The sequence below is a fragment of the Sphaerodactylus townsendi genome, linkage group LG08 (assembly GCF_021028975.2).
Source record: "Sphaerodactylus townsendi isolate TG3544 linkage group LG08, MPM_Stown_v2.3, whole genome shotgun sequence".
In the NCBI taxonomy this organism is placed as follows: domain Eukaryota; kingdom Metazoa; phylum Chordata; class Lepidosauria; order Squamata; family Sphaerodactylidae; genus Sphaerodactylus; species Sphaerodactylus townsendi.
This window is the reverse complement of record NC_059432.1, coordinates 97,910,723-97,932,351: the sequence shown is the minus strand read 5'-3', so window position 1 is coordinate 97,932,351 and position 21,629 is coordinate 97,910,723. Positions and strand designations below refer to the sequence as shown.

Sequence of the window (21,629 nt, the reverse complement as noted above, 5' to 3'; positions counted from 1 at the left end):
AATAGATGCGTTTTCAAGGTACTGGAAGAAAAGCCAAATACAAGGGTGCTGGGATACTCTGAGAATCTTTACTGCTTTTCTTGCAGCCTAACACAATCAAGCAAATACAGCCATTATCTCCTGGTGATGGTGAGTGATAGAACTGGAACTCTGAGACTCTGGACACTTTCGCATATGCAGAATAAGGCACTTTTAATCCACTGTCACAATAGTTTGCAAGTGACTTTTGCTATTTCGCACAGTGCAATCCAGCTGCAAAGTGCATTGAAAATGGATTGAAAGTGCATTATTCTGCATGTGCGAAAGTGCCCTCTGACTAGCAAGTTCTGCTGGTTCTTTTGTGGGTGTAGTTGTTCAAGTCAATAGCTTTCAATCAGACTCGTGGAGCTGCTTGGTCAGTGTTCTTTAGTGGCATTCAGTCCCTAGCAGCTCCAAATTAAAGGCTCTTAGATATGCAGGGTTGGGAAAGACCTCTGTCCGAGACCTTGGCGGGCAGCTATGAGTCTGTGCAGGCAGTATTGGGCAATGGACGGTTGGCTCGATGTTGTAGGGCAGATCTGTTTGTTCACATGTTTCTTAAAAGGCTGCAGTTGTACAAAGGCCTTGATGCAAACTTTAAAAAGCACTCAACTGGAAATTAAATATCCCTCCCCATGGATTTTATGAACAAGGCAAGATGTAATATTATAACTCTCAAAAAAAAAAAAAGAACTGGGGACCCTTGATCTAAACTATTGGCCATCACCTTATTTTTCAGTTATTATATATATTTTCTCGGATTTTATCTAAAAAGGGGAAAATGTGCCGCACCAATAAAATCTGTACTTGTCCGCTTTGATAAAGTCCCTTTGCTCTTTTGCTATTAAATACTCTAGGGGACACTGCCAGAATGATAATGCCTTGCTCAAGGGGGAAAGAAAGGAGAGAAAAAATATATTTCAGACATGCTAACAAGGCATGCTTGGGGCAACCATTGCCTGCTTGTCCTCTGGGGTTTTGATTCCTCTCACTGGGTCTGAAAAGACCATGTTCTCTGTTACGGCTGTGCATCATGTGAAACCAATAGATCCCTGCCATGATTAATTTTTTTCCCCAAGAGGCAATGGAGAGAGAAGTATCATCCAACAGTGGAAAAGTTACAGGCAAGGACTGTTGGAATGATCAAGGGGGCAGAGGTATGTTATCTGTAAGCAAAGGCTAACTAAATTATCACTACAGAGGGCACAATTAATGTTAATAATATCATAAACACAATATAGAAGTTGGAGTCAATCAGTTATGTGAATTTGCTATTGAAGATTAACAAAAGACTTCCTAAAACATGGACATTATCAAGGGAATAACTGAAAAATAAGGTGATGGCCAATAGTTTAGATCAAGGGTCCCCAGTTCTTTTTTTGAGAGCTATAATATTACATCTTGCTTTGTTCAGAAAAAAATAGAGATCATAGGGATCTTGTGGCGGGATTACAGAAATCTTGTATAGCACAGGGATCTTATGCAGTGCCTTGGTCTCTTAGTACAGTCAAAACATAGCAACTGAATAAGAGCTGGTTGTGGGTTTTCTGGGATGTGTGGCCGTGGTCTGGTGGCATTTTTCTGGGATGTGTGGCCGTGGTCTGGTGGCCCCACAGCCCGGAAAACCCACAGCAACCAGTTGAATCCAGCTGTGAAAGCCTTTGACAATACATTGAATAAGAGCTGTTTCTGTCAATCTGACCTCGGTCACATGGGCAGTGGATTATTGGCCACAAGCCAAAACAGGTGATTTTATTCACTAGGAATCTATTTAGGAGCTACAAAATGCAAAAAGGTAATCTCTCTAGTACTAGGGACATGAGAGTTGTCTGGTTGTGGTGCAGACCTTTTCCGTGGGGAATCCACACCTGCCTTTCATATTGTACCTATTTCGAGAACTGAGACTTCTCAGAAGGTGTACCTTCCAAAGTCTGCTTCAGTTCAGTTATCTAGTTGCACCTGAAGGCAAGAACAAGTTTCATTTTGCCATTGTAAACCATTGCTCCAATCTAATGCAATGTGACAGTGAAGACATAATCTTTGCTGCTTCATAATTGCATCGTGATGTGACACATTTGGTTTGCTCCATTGGTGGCTTTTTAACAGTCATTGTCATGCAAGTGAATTTGGCTTGATGACCCTGTAAAGCATTAATATGCAAAACTTCCTTCCATTGACTTGTTCAACAGTGTAGATTAGAAGATGCTTTTCCGCTAGCAGCAACTGCTGAGTAGGCGACATCAAGCCATTCTCCCTTCCCCATCTCTGATCAGAGGTCAGGTTCCCTATTTCAATAAGCTTGCTCAGAAGTGGAAGGAAGATGCGCATAGGATGCCATCAAATATAATTTTTTTTTGGTTTGGATTTATATCCCCCCTTTCTCTCCTGCAGGAGACTCAAAGGGGCTGACAATCTCCTTGCTCTTCCCCACTCACAACAAATGCCCTGCGAGGTAGGTGGGGCTGAGAGAGCTCCGAGAAGCTGTGACTAGCCCAAGGTCACCCAGCTGGCGTGTGTGGGAGTATACAGGCTAATCTGAATTCCCCAGATAAGCCTCCACAGCTCAGGCGGCAGAGCTGGGAATCAAACCCGGTTCCTCCAGATTAGATACACGAGCTCTTAACCTCCTACGCCTCCTACGCCATTGTAACTGGTCTGTCACATTTTTATGCACGTTTTTATGCCCACCCGTCCCAAGAAGGTTGAAGTGTTGAGCGTGGAGCATGGAATGTTGCTTCTTTGTTTCATCAACCCAACCACCCTATGTGGCAAGTAAAGTAATCTTCAGTGTTGTGAGGTGACCATCGCTTAGATGACTGTGGTGAGGTCGGATTGGGAGAGGTAGGGTGCCAACTTCCTAGCCTGGTGAAGGTCTGGGCTGTTCTTGTGATCTGGTCCTCCAATTAAAGGTTAGAGTCTAAGGTCACTCCAAGACTCTTCACTGATGAGGCCAGATGTAGGTTCTCACCATCTAAGGCTGGTAGTTGGACGTTCCCTGGCCTCTCCCCCCAACCCAGCCACAGGATCTCTGTCTTTGCTGGATTAAGTTTCAATTTTCAACCAGCCAGTCACAGCTTCTAAACAGTGCTGGAGAGCATCAGGGGTGGAGACTGGCTGACCCTCCATTGTAAGGATGAGTTGGATGTCATCAGCGTACTGGCACTGTAAACTGTAGCTCCGTACCAACTGAGCTAGGGATCACATGAAGACATTAAATAACATCGGGAACAGGATGCTTGATGGGATGCCGCTTGGATACATCCCCCCTGGTTATCACCTGCAATCCCTGGCCCTGGAGGAAAGAGGTCATCCAACAAAAGGCTGTCCCTCTAACTCTGGCGTAGACGAGGCGGTGGACCAGAAGTTCATGGTCTACTACATCAAATGCTGCAGTAAGATCTAATAATACCAGCAGCGCAGTCCGACCTTGATCCAGTTGGAGCCGGAGCTCATCCACAATGGTGAGTAGCATGGTCTCCGTCCCATGACCAGCGTGGAAACTGGACTGGTTGGGATCCAACATGCAATGGTTGAGAGACAATGGTTCTGTATTTCCACCCTATCCCTGTCACCTGGTTTCAGGTCATATTTTCAAATGTTTCATTTCACCCATAAGGACTAAAGACTAGCCCTGAGAATGGAGATGCCGATTCTCAGGTGGCAAACAGACTTCAGGCTTGCGCAAGGATGACGTGGTCCACTCCTGCCTTAAAGCTCCAACCTGCTTCTACAGCATTTTCATGCTTGCAATTTAATCCGTGGTCTCTGAGGACAAGGGGGAAAGGGGAAGGAATATTTTAATAAGTGTTACTGAGTTAATCCCATTGGTTTATGCATTTTTGCATTTTAATTTGCCTCCTAACTTACAAGAGAAATGTAGCTTTCCTAGTTGCAGGCTCTTTGCAGTGGTCATCCAAACCTTTGGGACCTATTGTTGTCCTCAGCCTGTGCAATTTAACCTATTTTTACTTCTTCTGTATAGTTTTACCCCTTTCTTTCTCTACTCCTGTCTCTTTCTCCTTCCTGCTGTCTTATTTGCCTGTCTCCATCTTTCTCCTGTAAAGAAAAATGGTAAGCCAGAACGATAGCTGGGGAAGTTGATCTATGCCATTGGTGCAGATGGTTTTAAAGCACGTAGGATGTGGAGCTTGTTTGTTTGTTTGTTTGTTTGTTTGTTTGTTTATTAAATTTGTAGGCCGCCTCATCCCCGAAGGGCTCGAGGCGGCTCCCAACACGGCTGTCCCCGACAGCAAATAATACAACATAAAAGTTAAACCATTAAAACTCAGCAGCAATCAATAAATACATTTAAAACAGCCAGATTGTGTAAACACATATATACACATGCGCCCGATCTAAGGCCAGGAAATTGTTACGTATGGACCATGTGCACATTTGTGTATGTTTTGTGTGTGCATGAGAGAGAGGTATAGTTAGTTGATGCTTAGTACTTAGAAATCTAATTCTGAATGTTCAGGCAAAATGTGCTCGTAAACCGAAATAACGCATACAGTTGTCTTGCTTTGCATTGATCGAATGACTTTATTTAATTAATGCATTCATATCTTGCCTTCCCACCTCTGTGAGACACCACAGACAGATATTGGCTTTAAAAAATCAATGTAATTCAATCATGAATACAAAAATTAAAAAATCAAACAGTCACAAAGCAGCTTCATATAGTGACAGAAGGGGGTGGATGAAGCTGGCTTTTCTGAGGAGTGAAATTCTGTAACCTGGGTACCACTGAGTGTAAAAGTTCTGTTCCTAGTGGTCATCTGCACCATGTAGTAGAGTGCTGGAGTAGGATCTGGGAGGCCCAAGTTGGGATCTCTACTTAGCCATGATTCCACCTGTGGTTAACCCCCACCCCTGCACAATTGCAAGCTAAAACACTGAAAGAGTTCAGGATAGAAGTGCCTTGCCCTTATTCAGGTCATGTTGTTCAGCAGAGCAGGAGGGAAACCTCCAAAATAGAGACCTTCTGCGAGCAAAGGCGACTGCGGCCTACTGTCTGGCAGTGCCAAGGAGGTAAGAAGCTGGCAGACACTGGTGTAGCTAGAGAAATGCGGGGTGGGGGCGCTAGAGCCCCGGGCTGCACTATCTATAATCACATGGGGGTGCAGTTGACCACTGACCTGTAGGACTGTACCCCGCCCCCAAGCTCTGCTGGAATTTGGGAGTGGTGCGTGTCCGTTTGATCCTGGCCTCAGCAAACCTGGGTCTGAAGCTGTGGCCAGGATCAAACTCAGCCAGGGAAGGCTGTCAGGTTCCAGCTTTGTACTGTTGGCTCTGCCCCCCAAATTCCTAACTGGAGGTGGAGTTTGGGAGCGGAGCTAAAATGTAAAACTAGAGCTAGTGCCCCCCCCCCGGCAGGAAACGGGCCAGTTCTCTGGCAGGAGGTTATGAGGGGGGCAGTAGAAACTTCAGGGAGTTGTGTGCCCTTGGGCCAGCCACGGGCAAGTTTCAAGAGGTATGTTGTGGTAGGGTAAGAGAGAACTAGGGTGACTCATCTGAAGCAGTAGAAGGTAGTCTGATGCAGTATAAGGCCTGTTCGTGTAAGAGGAATTGTCCCTTTTTAACACGGACCTTTGCACACTTTCAAGAACAATATTTTTTTAAAAAAAATCTTTGCTGGTAGAGAATGTCAGGCTGGTTTAGTCTGTCAGTACAACGTATTCAAAGTGTTTGAATAAATCCAGTTTAATCTAAAGGCTGCCTCTAGTTTAATGAAGCTGAGTGAAGCAGAATGTAACACAAGGGACCTATGTTCCATTTCAAATTGACTTAATCTTAGAACCTTTTCTGGCTGCTTTTCTGGTTGTCAGTTTTACCCTGAGAATTTCTGAACCTCGAAATAGCTCCATAGAAAACGTACGACTTATGAGATTATCTGCAGCTATGACGCCTGTGTTATCTAGAATGTATGTAACCTTCGAATTCCTTTGTCCAGAACAGAAGCACATAAGTTACTTATGACTTTCTTGCTCGTGGGAATTCAGCTAACTTCATTGGGTGGTGGGAAAGTACTGGGCCTTGTCGCTGTGCATATTCCACTCTTCCAAAAAAATTTTAAAAATTGGGATCTTGACTCAAAGTAGGAACTTGAGTGTGTCATGTATTGTAAGTAGTTGTAGTTTGGGAAGATATTCTGCAAAACACCAAAAATAAGCAAAACTTAGAGCAGGAACCATTTTATATTCCTTTTATTACTCGTACATGCCCCTAGTCTGTTTTGCATGGCTTGCTAAATGTAGCTAGATTTGATTCCAGCAGCACCCCAGAGATTTGGGGGGTAGAAAAGTCAAAACTCATTTCCTAAGAGTGCAGTGTTAGCTTTAGAAATGGAGTCTCATGACCATCTATCTTTTTTGTTTTGTTTTAGAAACAATTTTTTGCAGTTTTACAGCTTGTGAAGATGAGTATTAAATTTCACGAGCAATTCCTAGAGAAGGAGTGGGCGTGATAGGGTTCCCAACTTAAGGGGAGTGGGGTTGGGACCTCAGTGACCTTCATAGATCACGTCCTTGTCCGTGACTACCAGAAGTAACATTCATTATGCAGACGGAGGAAACATTTCCTGATATGAATCCCAGAGCTTGGTTGGAGGACACAGTAAGACAGCAACTATGCTGATGTTAATCTGGTCCCTCTCTGGTCAGTGCCTGGAAGGGAACTTTCCAAGCCACTTTGAGTCTCGTGATGGAAGAACGAATAAGATAGGAAGCGTAGACGAGAAATAATTCACATAAGTGGTATGCTTTTTATCAGGGGTGTCAAACTCATTTGTTTACAAGGGCCAGATGTGACATGAATGTGACCTGGTTGGGGCAAAATGGCACTGGGGGGGTGTCTGCCTGGGCTGGTGAGCCCATAGTGGGATGGGGTGGTTTCCTTGAAGGGACTGATCAGTCCTGCAAGCCAGCTGAGGCACCCCCACCCCGCTCCCAATCCGGCCTGGTGACCTCGGCTCGCCAGGCCACATCGGGAGCGGGGGCAGTTTCTCAGCAGGCTTGCAGGTCTGATAAGGGGCAGGATCAGGGTTTGGGGCCACCTGTTAGACAACCCTGATTTATATAGATTGCACAATTCCACTTGCCTTTTTGCAGAGTTTGGATGGGTATTTGCATTTCGTTTCTTAGCCTTAGATGGCTTTTTAAAAAGTGTTAGTCAAATCCACAGAGGATGGTCTGACCAACAATTATGAGCCATGATAGCTTACCTTCCAGCTGTTTCTGTTTTTTTCAGGAAAGGCTGTGCTTCTAGGTAGTAAATCACTGCCTTGTTCTGTTCTAGAAAATTAATACTTTCCGTGTGAATTAGTGTGAGTCACTAGTATTGCCATTCTTGAAAGTACAACTCCCTCCCCTAAATCTCCAAGTAAGAAATAGATTAATTTTGTGTTTATTGCACATACATGTAAATATAGCACATGCCCACTACTGCACCATTCAAGGAACTGATTTTTAAATTAGGCATAGAGGTTGTTGCAGAGTAAACCAATGCAGAATAACAAAGGTAGAAATTTACAGCAATACATATGTGGGGAAGAGGAGTTGGGGAAATGGGTGTTGCAAATTTCTTTGTATTTTCATGTGTGAAAATGTTGGAGGATGCAGTCTCCATTTTTGGAGGTACAGTCCTCTGTATACCGTGTTTCCCCAAAAATAAGACAGTGTCTTATATTAATTTTTGCTCCCAAAGATGCGCTATGTCTTATTTTCAGGGGATGTCTTATTTTTCTGTGTTCTGTTTGACGGGCATGCTTCCAAACAAAAACTTTGCTACGTCTTACTTTCAGGGGATGCCTTATATTTCGCACTTCAGCAAAACCTCTACTACGTCTTATTTTTTGGGATGTCTTATATTCGGGGAAACAGGGTAATAGATGCCTGGGGAGCATACATTCAGGAACAGTGTTTGCGCCCTGTGGTCTGCTTCCTAGAAGTGTTTGGCTCACCTCTGTTGGAAACAGGATTCTTGCTCATCTGGACCCTCTATATCAGTGATTTTCAACCAGGGTTCCGTGGTACCCTGGGGTACCGTGAGCATGTCCCAGGGGTACCGTGGCAATGCTAACCCCCCCTCACTTTTGTGGTGTCTCCTGCTGGTGCCAGCAAGGACATGGAGGCTCAGGGCAGGGCCTGCCACAAGGTCAGCAGCCACTCCCCCCCCCCCCCAGTTATTCCCTTCACCCTGGGAGGGGAAGGTGGGGGGTGGTGCAAGCAGGGGCAGTGGGAGGGGAAGGTGGGGGGGATGGCAGGGGTACTGTGAGATATGAAGAGTGAGGTCAAGGGTACCGTGACATCGAAAAGGTTGGTAAACACTGCTCTATATCATAGGTGTCATTTTTCATTTCATAACCTTTATTGGCATAAGAAGCAACAGAACAATAATACTGGTACGAAGGAATGGTTAAGATCATATTGAAATAACAGTACACAGAAATTTTGCTACGACCTCCAACGTCGCATTGTTCTCATTATTAAGGAGAAATACAGATTTTTTGTGCGTCTTGGTCTGCCTACAAGGGGGTATCATAGGTGTCAAACTCAGGCGCTCCAGATGTTCATGAACTACAATTCCCAGCAGCCCCTGCTAGCATGGCCCTGGAGGGCCTGAGTTTGACACCTATACTCTACGATCCTACACTCCTCCATGTGGCACTGTCTCTATCCAATGTAGCCTTCTGATTGAAACTTTTATCTTCTGCCCTAATCTGTGGAAATCTGAGTGTTGTCTACATAACACCCATGAGATTCACAAGTTAGTGATTGCTGGGATAATATTTTCAAGGTAATTAGAGGGATGACATTATGCCCAGGTAAGTGCTTAGTCAAAAGCGATGACAGCTCTGAGGTTCCCACTTGGATAAACACCAAGTTGAGATGCTCTGGGTTCATCCACAAATAAGCCGTTTTGGGGACCCAAGCCATTTCCAGCGTTGCTGCACCACCGCTGTTTGCACATGACTGCATGATTCAGAGAAAATAGTATCATAAAAGAAGTGGTAAGATTGAAACTGGTCTTGGTTCAGAAGGGTAGAGCTGCTGCTGCTGCTGCTGCTGCTGCTGCTGCTGCTGCTGCTGCTGCTGCTGTTGTTGTTGTTGTTGTTGTTGTTGTTGTTGTTGTTGTTATTATTATTATTATTATTATTATTATTATTATTATTATTGATTCGATTTAATAGACAGCCCTACCCCCGAAGGGCTCACGGTGGTTCACACACCAATCAAACATAATACAAGTAAAAAATCGAATAATCCCAATTAAAACAATAAATATGATAAAACAGTAGCAGTAGCAACAATAACCTGTCCATAGTTAGACAATTAAACAGTTACAATTGAGCTCGACTTTTCTGATAGTACAGGAAGGGTCTACAGCAGAAAATCAAAATGGTGGACCCATCCATGGTGGTTAAAGTAATTTACATGTTGCTACTCTTAGTGGCAGATTTTTCCTTTCTCCCTAAGGTTGTAGCTGACTTTTATCCATCATCTTGCCTGTTTTCTTTGCTTCTCCCACTACTGACACAGAAAGGACCTTACATTCCTTTGATGTTGGGCGGGCACTGAATTTGCCAGGCCATAGCTTGACATCTTCACCCTTACACCAACCTGGCACATTCTCACTCTGGCTGGCTGCCTCCCTTTCCCTCCTCTATAAAACTCCATAAAACACTATGTACAGTGGAATGCTACATAAATAAGTAATAAAGTGCCGCCTGGTGTGTATTGTCTGTTCCTTGTTTAGTGTCACAGACAGGGACTGCAATCTTGCAAGCCCTCTCTCTATCCCAATTTTTCTGGGTGTTAATAAATATCAAGCAGTGGATAACATGTGCGGTGCCTGGGTATGCAATTCACAGGAGCCGCTAGACAGCCCCGGCTTCTGAATTCATTTGGACGACCTCAGCTCACCCTGGCTGCTGGCTTGCTCTCATTAGAAGGCAAAAGACTTTTTTGCCAGAAGACACACATTGGTACGCCTCGCACAATTCCTTGAATAGAGCCAGCCCATTATGCCGTTCCATGAAAAGCAGGCAGTGACATTCTGCCGGAATGCTCACTGCCTCTCAGGTCATGCGCCTGACTTTCAGACACATTCCCTTCAGTTTCGGTTTACAAGCCGAGAGCACGTTAGACTGTGTCTGAAACAAGGCCAAGCATGACGTCCCTCTGCAGTTGCAATCTATAAAGTTATGATCTTGTTCTTGTCTATTTTTATCAGGAGCCGAGTTCTGTTTTTAAAGCTCTGACTGCGTAATCCGTGTAATGTAGATGTGATAAACTCGGCATGCGTGAGAGAGGAACGGAAGAGGAAGGAGCTGGGATACTCAGCAAGGGAAAGGGTTGAAGGCACCTCTGCTGAGATGTGGGTTCAAATCTCCCCATCATTTGTGAAGTCACGGTCTGAATTATGCTGGAAAGATGAGTGTGTTCACTCATCTTTGTAGATGCTCTGGGCTTGCTAAACCGAATGTTCCTCAGACAAAAGGTACATGTTTGCACATCAAACGCAAAGCTTCTCTAATGCTGAATCAGACCCTTGTTCCATGCATAGGTGTCAAACTCACGGCCCTCCGGATGTTATGGACTACAGTTGCCATTGTCCCCTGCCAGCATTATGCTGGCAGGGGATGATGGGAACTGTAGTCCATAATATCTGGAGGGCCGTGAGTTTGACACCTGTGCGTGATTAAGGTCAGCATTTGACTGACAGCAGAATAGGAGCTTTGACAGAGATCTTTCACATCACCAGCTGCCTGGTTCTGGGTTTATATCCTGCTTTCTTCAACCTTCAAGGAATCTCAAAGCGACTTACAAACTCCGTTCCCCTTCCCACAACAGACACTTGTGAGGCAGGTGGGGCTGAGAGAGTTTGAAGAGAACAGTGACTAGCCCAAGGTCACCCAGCAGGCTTCATGTGGAGAAGTGGGGAAAGAAATCCAGTTCGCCAGATAAGAGATGATGGATACTGTTGAATTTGGGGCTCTGTGTAGTCTATGCTAAATCAAGTTATCCAGGTAGATCGCATACTATGGAAAAACCAGCTGCCTTCCCTACCTCCAGACCCTCATCTCAGCCGCTATCTCGGTTCTTGAGGTGGCCCACGTTCTTGAGAGCCAGCATGGTGTAGTGGTTAAGAGCAGGTGATTCTAATCAGGAGAACTGGGTTTGATTCCCCACTCCTCCACCTGAGTGGCAGAGGCTTATCTGGTGAACCAGATGTGTTTCTGCACTCCTACATTTCTGCTGGGTGACCTTGAGCTAGTCAACAGTTCTCTCTGAATTCTCTCAGCCACACTTACCTCACAAGGTGTCTGTTGTGGGGAGAGGAAGGGAAAGGAGCTTGCAAGCCTCCTCGAGTCTCCTTAAAGGAGAGAAAAGTGGGGTATAAATCCAAACTCTTCTTCTTCTTTTCAAGCATAACATTGCCACAAGAAGGTCTTCTAGGAGTTAATTTTCCTGGTGAATGAGAGCAGAGATTCTTAGGAAGCCGGGTGTCTGCCCGCTCCAGCATTTCTTGGCATGTGTACAACCCCACCTGTGTTGACAGGACTTCTGCATATGATCACATATGATCTCATTAACGTGCCTGGGAACATCACCACATCCCACAACTTGGGCAGGATTTGGAGGCCAGAGGCAGTCCTGAAGGCGAAGTAACCAAGTGAAGAGAGCAGATGCAAAACTCCAGCATGGGTCCAGCAGCCAACAGTTCCTTTCCTTTAAAAAGCAGGGGGGTGGGGTGGGATCCGGCTGCATTTTTTTCCCTAGAAGAAAAACAATTGGTACAGCGTGTAGGTGTGTGGGTGGTTGCTCAGCTTTCTTTTGCAAGAGGTGGCAGCTGAAAGCACCGCGCTCTTACCGCCTGCCTGCGTTGTCCTCGTTTCCCCCCATTGTCTCTCTGCAAGTGCATGTCCTGGCACTCCGAATGGTAAAGCTGTTCCCTCAGGACGCCTGGGATTCTCTCCAGTGACCTAGTTTTGTTCACGCCGCTCCACATCAGGCACAGCCTGGAATTTTACCATATGGGCCTCTGGGGGAACAAAGCCAACTCTTCGGTTGCGGCAGCTGAGGCTCTGCCGTTCCTGTATTATGGGACATGCTGCGACGGATGGGCAGTGGGGTCGCCAACCAGCCAGTATTTCACTGGTCTGGCCAGTACTGCTGTGCTTTGTAGGGTAACCATGTCTGAAAAACCATCACAAGGTTTGCCTAGAGCCCTCAAATTCCCACCAGCTTCTGATACATCTCTGCCTCTGATTTTCCAGTCTTGCTCTATTCATAATCATTTCACTTCTCATTTTCCCCTTCTGAAATATGGAGATAGCAATTATAGACTACTTTGCAGGGCTGTTGTGGGGATTACACCAAGGTAATGTGTGAAGCATCCTACATTTTGAAAGTGCTATCTATCTGCCTGCCTGTCTGGCCAGTGTGGTGTAGTGGTTAAGAGCAGGTGGATTCTAACCTGGAGAACTGGGTCTGATTCCCCATTCCTCCACCTGAGTGGCAGAGGCTTATCTGGTGAACCACATGTGTTTCCGCATTCCTGCATTCCTGCTGGGTGTCCTTGGGCTAGTCACAGTTCTTCGGAACTCTCTCTGCCCCACCTACCTCACAAGGTGTCTGTTGTGGGGAGAGGAAGGGAAAGGAGTTTGTAAGCCACCTTGAGAGAAAAAGGCAGGGTCTAAATCCAAACTCTTCCTCCTGCTCCTGCTCCTGCTCCTCCTCCTGCTCCTGCTCCTCCTCCTCCTCCTCCTCCTCCTTTTTTCCTACTTCCAGTGCATACTGCATTGATATCTGTTGATCCACTTCCTGACCCATAACCTCTCATGAAGTTTGTGTCATGCTCTGTGTCAATTTCCAGAGAAGCAGCTGTATAAGAGTATTCAAGTAATAGCGAAAAGGCTAATATTTTTATGGCTGAAGTTGCATTCAGATGTTGCAAACATACCTTTGTGTGTTCATAATGATCAGCCTGTGAGTCTTCCAGCTTGCAAACATTTTCACTCGCTCCACTTGGCTGTGGCACAGATATTGGGTTCTGCATTCCGGCGCCCTTGGCAGGTAAGATGGCGCTGGTGTGGTGCTGCCCTGTCACCTGTACAAGGGTTTTTTGGTGGCTCAGTAAGGCAAAAAAACCTCCTCTCCCCGCTGCTGAAAAGCCAGAGGATTTAATGGTCTTATGGCACCCAGAAAGGTGGTTTAAGTCCAAGCCCTGGGCAGTGGATGTTCTGGGAGGCAAAGCAGCGTGGAAGCTGCCCAGCGTTGGCTCCGCCTCCAGCCATGCGTCTGTAATGCCCCTACCGTGATGGCAGAGCTGGCAGGAGTGCTAATGCAGTGCTCAGCGCTGCATCTAGCCATAGTGGAGGACTGCTTCAGCTGCCAACCGGTAGATTTTCCCCTCCACCGGGGAGGGTAAATCCGCTGGCACAGCCCTATGCAGCCCCCGGATGTCGCTTTGGCCCTCCCCACTTTAGATTGAGCTATAAGACTTAGTGGTATGAATTTAAACCAGAATTAAGATGTGTTTTCAAACCCTACTTTGTAGACAAGAAAACAAACCATAATTTTAGCAGAAGTAATAATGCCTGGCGTACAAAATAACTAAGAAGACTGAGGTGGGAGGTGGGCAAATGGTCATTGTAAAATTATTCCCCCCCCCCCCGGTCCTTTTGTGTCACCTCTTGTCTGCCCTTAGACTGATATTCTTAGGTCTAATTTCTTCCTTCTTGGAAGTCTCTTTCCTTCCTTCTGTAGCTAGCATGGTAGCTGCAGGCTCTCTCAGCTTTCCTATCTGAACTGCAGTTCCCTAATAAACATTTAACTTTACCTTTAATAAGTGAGTCTGCTGCTTGTCTACATAACTAACACTCTGCCAACAAATGAGCTGTGGCATCTGTTTCACGCAAAATCACAAGCCACACTTTGTTTCCAAATGATGAAGTCTTCAGTCTCTGCATCATGCTTGAGGGACGGAAGTGGTGATGAACCTGAGGACTTCCTGGCTCATTCTGAGCATCAACGAAATAGTTATTTGTTCCCTGAAAGCCATTGAAAGGGCAGGTGGAAGAGTTGCAGTGAAGGGCTCTCCCGTGGACTCGCTAGCAGTTTGCATGGTGGCTGAAATCCTAGCCATACTTAACCTGGTAGTGTGTCTCCTTGAAATCATGAGGTGCATTTCTATATTAGAAAAAGGGAAGACAGAAGAACAGAGATACATACAGTTAAACCAATCATGGATATTATCTATAATTGTGACCTCTGAGTTTTTCTTCTTCGGCCATTTGCTGCTTTCTTCCCTTTGCCCGCTGAATAAATGGAAAGAAAGGGAATGTGATATCAAAAGGGCTTTAAAAACAACATGTCTGCCTAAAATGTGAGAAATCCGCAACAGTGCATAAAATGCTGGTCACTTTGGGATCCTGTTTCCCCGCTGCTTTTTGGCGAGTAATTTGAATTCTAGCCTGGTTTGGCATTTTATCCTTCTGTGGAAAAATATGATTTGTTCGTCAGCTTCCCGCAATAGCAAGGGCTCATTCTGTCAAAGGTTGACAGTTATGCCGTGATACTGCATTTAATTCCACGTGGAATGAGGCTAATCTACTAATTCTTTCATATCCATAACCTTATTTAGCATCAAAGTGTCGGCTCTGAAGAGTGTTATTAGCCGACTGTGTGTTCAGCTCTAAAGTAAATCTGCTTCAGGCTATACTCTTTTCCGTGGAAAGATGACAGTAAATTTGTATATTAATCCACCCTTTCCTGAACCTTCTTTGTAGTAGAATGCCCTGTAGGGGTCCTAGTGCCTACCTTGTTCTTCTACCTTGTTTGTGATGTGATTGCTGGTGTAGTATAGTGTTAAGAAGGTTGGACTCTAATCTGGAGAGCCAGGTTTCATTCCCTACCCTTCCACATGTACGGCAGACTCTAATGTGGTGAACCGGGACTGTTTCCCTACTCCTCCACATGAAGCCTACTGGGTAACTGGGCTAGTTGTCGTTCTCTCTGAACTATCTGGGCCCATAACCTGTTGAAGCGGCGGATTTACTCAGAGTAGACCATTTTGTAGGACGCAATGTAGACAAGAACTGATAGACACACAGTCACCAGTGCAGTTCTATTTTATTGCTATCTACTAACAAAGTGCTTCGCCAGACCACAGGTGTTTTCAGGCACAAATCACACTGCTGTCTGTGCTAACTATATACAAAAGTGGTACCAATCAGGTGCCCTCACCTTATCAGGTTTGCACACAGTACAAACTGTGCACTCGGCACTAATCTGCACACGGCACCTGTTAGATGGAGGGTCCAGCTGTCATTTAGATTTTGCTCATCTAAACACATGTTCTGACAAGCCCCACCTATTCACAAGAGAGGGGAAGGGAAGAGAAAGCATTTGTAAGCTGCTTTGTGGCTCCTTAAAGGTTGAAAAAAAACCTTTTAAAACAACTTATTTCCTGTTAACATACCACTCCCAATAAGAAACACACGAATTTGGGTGGAGCCCATACATATCACCAAGGTTATACCAGATGAGCCATCTCATGCTAGAGTATCATGCCAAAGTTGTAAGGAGAATTTTACGCACATCTGTGTAAATGTGTGGTTAAACAGTCATTTATGGACTCAAGTCTGGAGCAGATTGTGTGGTAATGTTCTGTACTAGCAGCAGAGCCCTTAAATGTGATAAAGGTAATGGAGTGATCTTCCTGAAACTTACTTTGAAGCTGGTTTCTTTAGGGAATTAAGCTACAAGCCACAGGCTCTGAGCTCCGTTCAGAGGAATGGTTCGCTTTCAATTTGATAGGGTTTTGGAACCTTGGGACCTTTTGTCAGTGAATTCTTACTTCCACTGTGTAACTAGAAAAACTAAACCATTCTTTTCTTTTCTTTTTCTAGGGTCGTCATGTTAAAACGGGACAGCTTGCAGCTATTAAAGTTATGGACGTCACCGGGGTAACGTATTCTTCCTTTCCTATTTCTCCTAACCGTTTGTGAAGTAAAATAGTCAGAAATGCACTCAGCGTTTTTGAAACTGTCTAGAAAAATTCTATTAATGCAGTTGATTTTTGACACACATCCGTGCGATCTGGTGAGCACAATTTCTTCCATGGACAGGGCTTAGGGCTGCCACCAGACAAACGTTTTACAGTTTCAAACCCATGTGAATATTACCCGTGGTTTAATAGCACTCTTTTTGGAACTCTGCCTGGAATTCTTACCTTCTGCTCTAAAAGTTCTCAGCTCTGTTCTCTTATGTGGAGGAACCAGTTGCGGCTGTTCTGTAGGGCAGGAAGACTAAACAGCACATGCTCAGATGCATTGTCTGCATCTCATATTCCAGGAATGAATCCTGTGAAGTTTAGTGTAAATGAAACCCTCATTTGGAAGTATGATCTGCAACCACCTCTAATCTAGATCAGCGACTGCCAGCTGTTAGTGTGCAGACACTGTCTTTATTTGACCCTATACTATTCTGCTCCATGTTCCATGTAAAACATATTCTTTAGTGTCCCCTTTAACAGAGAGAATCAATGCCAGTGTGTCATTGCGAGGATTTTTCAGGAAGGACATTGTCCTGAGACCCGTCTCCCAACTGATGACCTTATGTCATCTCAGCTCAAATGCTCCTTACTGGCTCGATCTGGATGGCTAAGAGTTAGTTTTATAATGCCTGGTAAGGCAACTTGTTCCAAAGTGGTCCCTAAGAATGAAATTGTCTGTCCACCTCCAATCTTAGACTTGTGCTGTTCACTTTCACTTTTCTCCCCTTTTTTGGCCTACTAGTTGCCACCAGCCCCACCCCGATCACTATGAGGATGCCACCCAGTCCTGACATCTGCTCCCTGCTAGTTCTTTATCAGTTTCAGTCCTGAGCTTGGTTCTAAATCTCTTCCTCATTTCTGTCACTGACCAATATGGTGGTATACACAGTATCTTTCTTATGTGTTGTAAACAATTGCATGGTGGCAGTCACTCCATGTCCCCAACCATGGGTTGTTAGAATGGTTTGTTGTGTGAGTCGAGGGGGGTAGCTTAGCGTTTTAGTTAATGTTGTAGCAAGAATAAAACAGAGTTGAAGTTGTCACCTATAAAAGGGTGAAAACAATGGCTAATTACCCACCCTCTGACGCCTTGGCTTTGGACCAAGAAGTGCATGGGGGCAAGAAATCTTGTCCTGACATGCTTCCTCTTTGCGGCATGCCAAGAAAGGAGGTGCTTCGGGGCAGAAAACCTGATCCAAATGTGCTTCCTCATTGCAGCGCACCAAAGAGAGGAGGCGTGTCATGGCAAGATCTCTTGCCCCAACACACTTCCTCTTGCCCAGCGCATGCTTCTCACTTTCCATGGGGAAAGCGAGAGTACTTCTGGTGCGACTTTTCATGCCAGAGCGGGATGAGGGCGAGGAACAGGCTGCAGTGGGTAATTGGCCAACATTTATTTCAGCATGAGGTTTTGTAAGTCCCAGTTCCCTTCTGAAGAAAGACTCCTCCTTTATCTGGTTCTCTTGGGACACTTCCTTCTATTTGCATACCTGTTGTGGTCTTTCTTAGTTTTCAACAGCCTTTAGCATGATCTTTTGCGCAAATCAGGTTAGACAGAGATGGACACCCTCCTAAAACTCCAATTATGGTGCTTCTTAACACCTACCAAGCAAGCTAATGACGAATCCAGCATTAAAACAGCAGTTATGCACACTTTCACTTGGTTTTCTGATTGTTCCAACACAAGGGATAATTGGCTCTCTTAAACTGTGGGCTACAGCAAGCCGGTTGGGCCACCACACCCCCGTCTTTCCTCAGTTCTTCTGCACTTTTCAAATGCAGTGTTAGAGATGGTAACAGCAAGGCACCAACTCTCTTAAATGCCCTCTGTATGTGCATTGTACTAGTCCTAAATGTCCCCAAATTTCTAGGCTGGAGCAGACTGGAACTCTCTGGCTTAATGTGGCTCTGAGTCATTTTACGTAGAGTAGGAGAAATACGGTTTGTGCTACTCATGTGTGGAAGGCATTAACATATTGAGACTCCCATTTCTGTACCTCCTGAGTAGAAGAATGAACGTATGTGGAGTGTGCTCATTTAGCATTTGTAGACTTCGAAAATGTCTTGCAGCCAGTGCAGGAACGTCGTCACTGAGGAATTTATATGACAAAAAGAACAGGGATTTTCAAGGTATTAAGCTTGTTATTCCTTTAATAGGAGGAAAATAAACTGCACAGTTGCCAAAAAGCCGCAGGGGAAGAAAGTGCAAAATGACTAAAGCTTTTGAAAGCCTGAGCACTGTAGAGGTTATTTAATGAAAGCCTTCATTCACCAGAAATTACACTATTTTCAAGCCAGATTGTCATGCATTTCTTGCATGGAAATGCAGCGTGAGATTTTGGAGCTTGCCTGCCTTTAAAACCCAATTAAAATTTCTGCATATAGGGTTTTAGCTCAGTTCCATCCACCATACCATTTGAAAGAAATAACAGCCGTCGTATATGGAATAATTTGGAAGCCATCAGCAGACCCCTTAAGCAAGCTCAGATTTAAAAATGCTGTCCATGGTATTCTTGCCTTGGGAATGCCACTGAAAACATTGGCAAGCTCAAACCATGGGATGGCAGAGAGCGCAATTGATAGGGCACGGGAGATAGGTGGAGAAAGCTTATAGTGTAATATCTCTCCTCCAGGCAATAAGAACTTGTAAGCAGAGGGGTGAAGAGCTTATCCCTAAAGTCGATGGATAGCCTTAGGGTATATAGAAATCTACAAAGAGGCACAAGATGGGTGGGAGTCACTTCTTAAAGGCGTACAAATTACATTCTCAACCACATTCTGATATAATGAAAAACCTCTACCATGAACACAACCGGCTTACATCCTCCCCACACTTGCAAAAGCATAGCTGAAAATTTCCTGGTTCTGGCAGCCTTTTTTTGGGGAGGGGGGCACTTCCTGTTTGTGATAAACAATACAAAGTTTATTTTTGGACAAAAACTCTCACAGAATTGCAGTGCCTAGAACTGCCAGCATGTTTGGATAGCAGCTTAAACTTTATAACACTGAAAACACAGAACTCTTTAAGGATGTATTGTCATTAAACACATGATAAATTGTTGCCAAAGTTATTGACATCGAAATATAAAATCTTGAAAGTATTATATATGTCTGCAGTATCAGTTTTTTTCAGCACCCCCCCCCCCATGGAAAAATCCTCTCCTTTTCCATGATGTACATTTTGAATGTAAGAACCCTTACCTTCAGAGGTATTCACTTATTCTAAAGGAGGAAAAGTTTCCCAGAAGTTTCTTTTCAGTGTTTCCTCAAATGTTCCACTTGAAAATCAGGAAAATTGGGGGGGGGGGGGAAGCCGTGGGTTTTCGGGCCTTTCTATTTTTTTCAAGCCCTCACATATCTAAGAAGAGAGGGAGCCAACCGACTATTGAGGGAATGGGTTCCATAATTAGGATGTTCTTAGCCTGTGTTGCTACAACATCCTGATTATCGAATCATTCCCACAAGCATGCTATATCTCAGGGGTCCCCAACCTTTTTGAGCCTGTGGACACATGTGGAATTCTGACACGCCATATAGTGAGTGCAGCAACAAAATGGCCACCCCAAAATGGCTGCCGCAGCTTAATCTCAGTAAGACAGTACGGATTCTTGTGGTGTAGTGGCAGCTGCTGCCAAAGCAACGGCTCCTTCCGCACACGCAAAATAATACATTTTCAAACCATTTTCACATCTGTTTGCAAGTGGATTTTGCCATTCCGCACAGCTTTAAAGAGCACTGAAAGCAGTTTGAAAGTGCATTATTCTGCATGTGTGGAATGAGCGAACATTTGAAAAAAAAACCTGTGCAGCCAATCAAATCCGCAGTAGTCAATCAGAAGTTTGACTGGGCAAAAGCCCTACCTGGCCCCACCCACTTCCTAAAACATTTGGAAGGCTACCCTAAAAGGTGTCGGAGGGTGCCATTGCATCCACAGGCAGAATGTTGGGGACCCCTCCTATATCCTATGCATTTTGTAACTAATTCATTCATTAGAGGCAGGAACGAACTCAGCGATATTCTTGCATGTATAAATCACCCCTTATACATTCTGGGTCTCGCAAGGCATGTAGACAATAAATGAAAGTTGTTTTCCAAGACAGTATTAATTTGGTTCTTTTTGTTGCTCCCACCTGACGTTTCCTTAATCTTCTTAATCACTCTGCTTGCCTTCTGTAAATTCTGTCTCAATGATTACAAGGTTTAGACCCTCCCTGTAATGCTTCATAAAGAAAACAACACTTCCTCTCCACACTTGCTGTGACATCTGGCTGGGATGTGCAGTTGTTTCCCAAAGAGCTGGGGTAGGCAGTTTTTAGTTGAACGCCAGGGTGTCTTTCCATTTTCTAGTCCATAAAATAAAAGTGAAGCTGGAACCAAACAGATGGCATTCAAGGGGGGGCGGGGGGTGGCGTGGAGGAAGCAGCAGAGGAGGAGAAAGGAAGTCAGCTGGCATTCTGTTTCTGGTGGAAAATGAGGAGGCAACTTCCATGTCAGGGCTCCATTTTCAGCAATTTGTGGCCTTCAGTGCCCTGACAGTTTGGTGAAGAGAAGGTTAAGAGGTGAAATGATAGCCATGTTTAGATATGTGAAGGGATGGCATGTCGGTGAGGGAGCAAGCTTGTTTTCTGCGGATCCAGAGACTACGACCAGGAGTAATGGGTTCAAGGTGAAGGAAAAGAGATTCCACCTAAATATCAGGGAAAAAAACTTCCTGACAATAAAGGCTGTTCGACAGTGGAATGCACTACCTCGGAGTATGGTGGAGTCTCCTTCTTTGGAGATTTTTAAAGAGAGGCTGGAGGGCCATCTGTCAGGACTACTTTGATTATGTGTTTCTGCATTGCAGGGGGTTGGACTTGATGGCCCTTGGGGTCTCCTCCAACTCTATGATTCTAATCTGAAGAACCGGGTTTGATTCCCACTTTTCTACATGAGCAACAGACTCTAGTCTGGTGAACCTGATTTGTTTCCCCATCCTCCACTCCTGCTGGGTGACCTTGGGCCAGTCACAGTTCTTCTGAACTCTCTCAGCCCACCTATCTCACAAGGTGTCTGTTGTGGGGAGAGGAAGGGAAAGGAGCTTGTAAGCCACTTTGAGACTCCTTATGGGAGAGGAAGGTGGGATATAAATCCAAACTCTTCTCTTCTGCTGCTGTTTCTGCTTCTGCTCGGCATTCGGAAGGTTCTATGTTCAATACCAGGCATCTCCAAAACAGCATAAAGAAAGTGAGGCAGGGGAGGTAGAGAGAAATGAAAGGTTAAGATAAAAAGAATTACACAAAGGATATGACTAAGAGATGAGAGAAAGTTGTTGGCAGGCTGAAGGGGTAGAAAATTGGCAGACAGCCAGTGAAGAGGGGAGAGGATAGAAATGGTCAGAAGGGTTTACAGAGGTTAGACATCAGGCAGAAATAAAAAAGTAATGCTACAAGTGTAAGCGTTGTTAGTGTTTTAAGGGTTATGTTGGTTTTAGCCCCCAGAAAAAATGTCTTAACTGACTGAATCCCAGCCAGGCTGAAACCATTTCCCAATTGAACTGGTCTTTGATA

The 21,629-nt window shown here is 44.9% G+C and overlaps 1 protein-coding gene across 4 annotated transcripts in view; it reads left to right on the top strand.

The window, feature by feature from the left end:
• The window catches only part of TNIK (TRAF2 and NCK interacting kinase), a 347,661-nt gene that overhangs the window by 162,254 nt on the left and 163,778 nt on the right, over window positions 1–21,629 (top strand). For all 4 annotated transcript variants that reach the window (XM_048504900.1, XM_048504901.1, XM_048504899.1 and 1 more), the window contains exon 3: window positions 15,935–15,991. In XM_048504900.1, coding sequence (XP_048360857.1) covers window positions 15,935–15,991 — 57 coding nt within the window. The remainder of the gene's footprint in view (window positions 1–15,934; window positions 15,992–21,629) is intronic.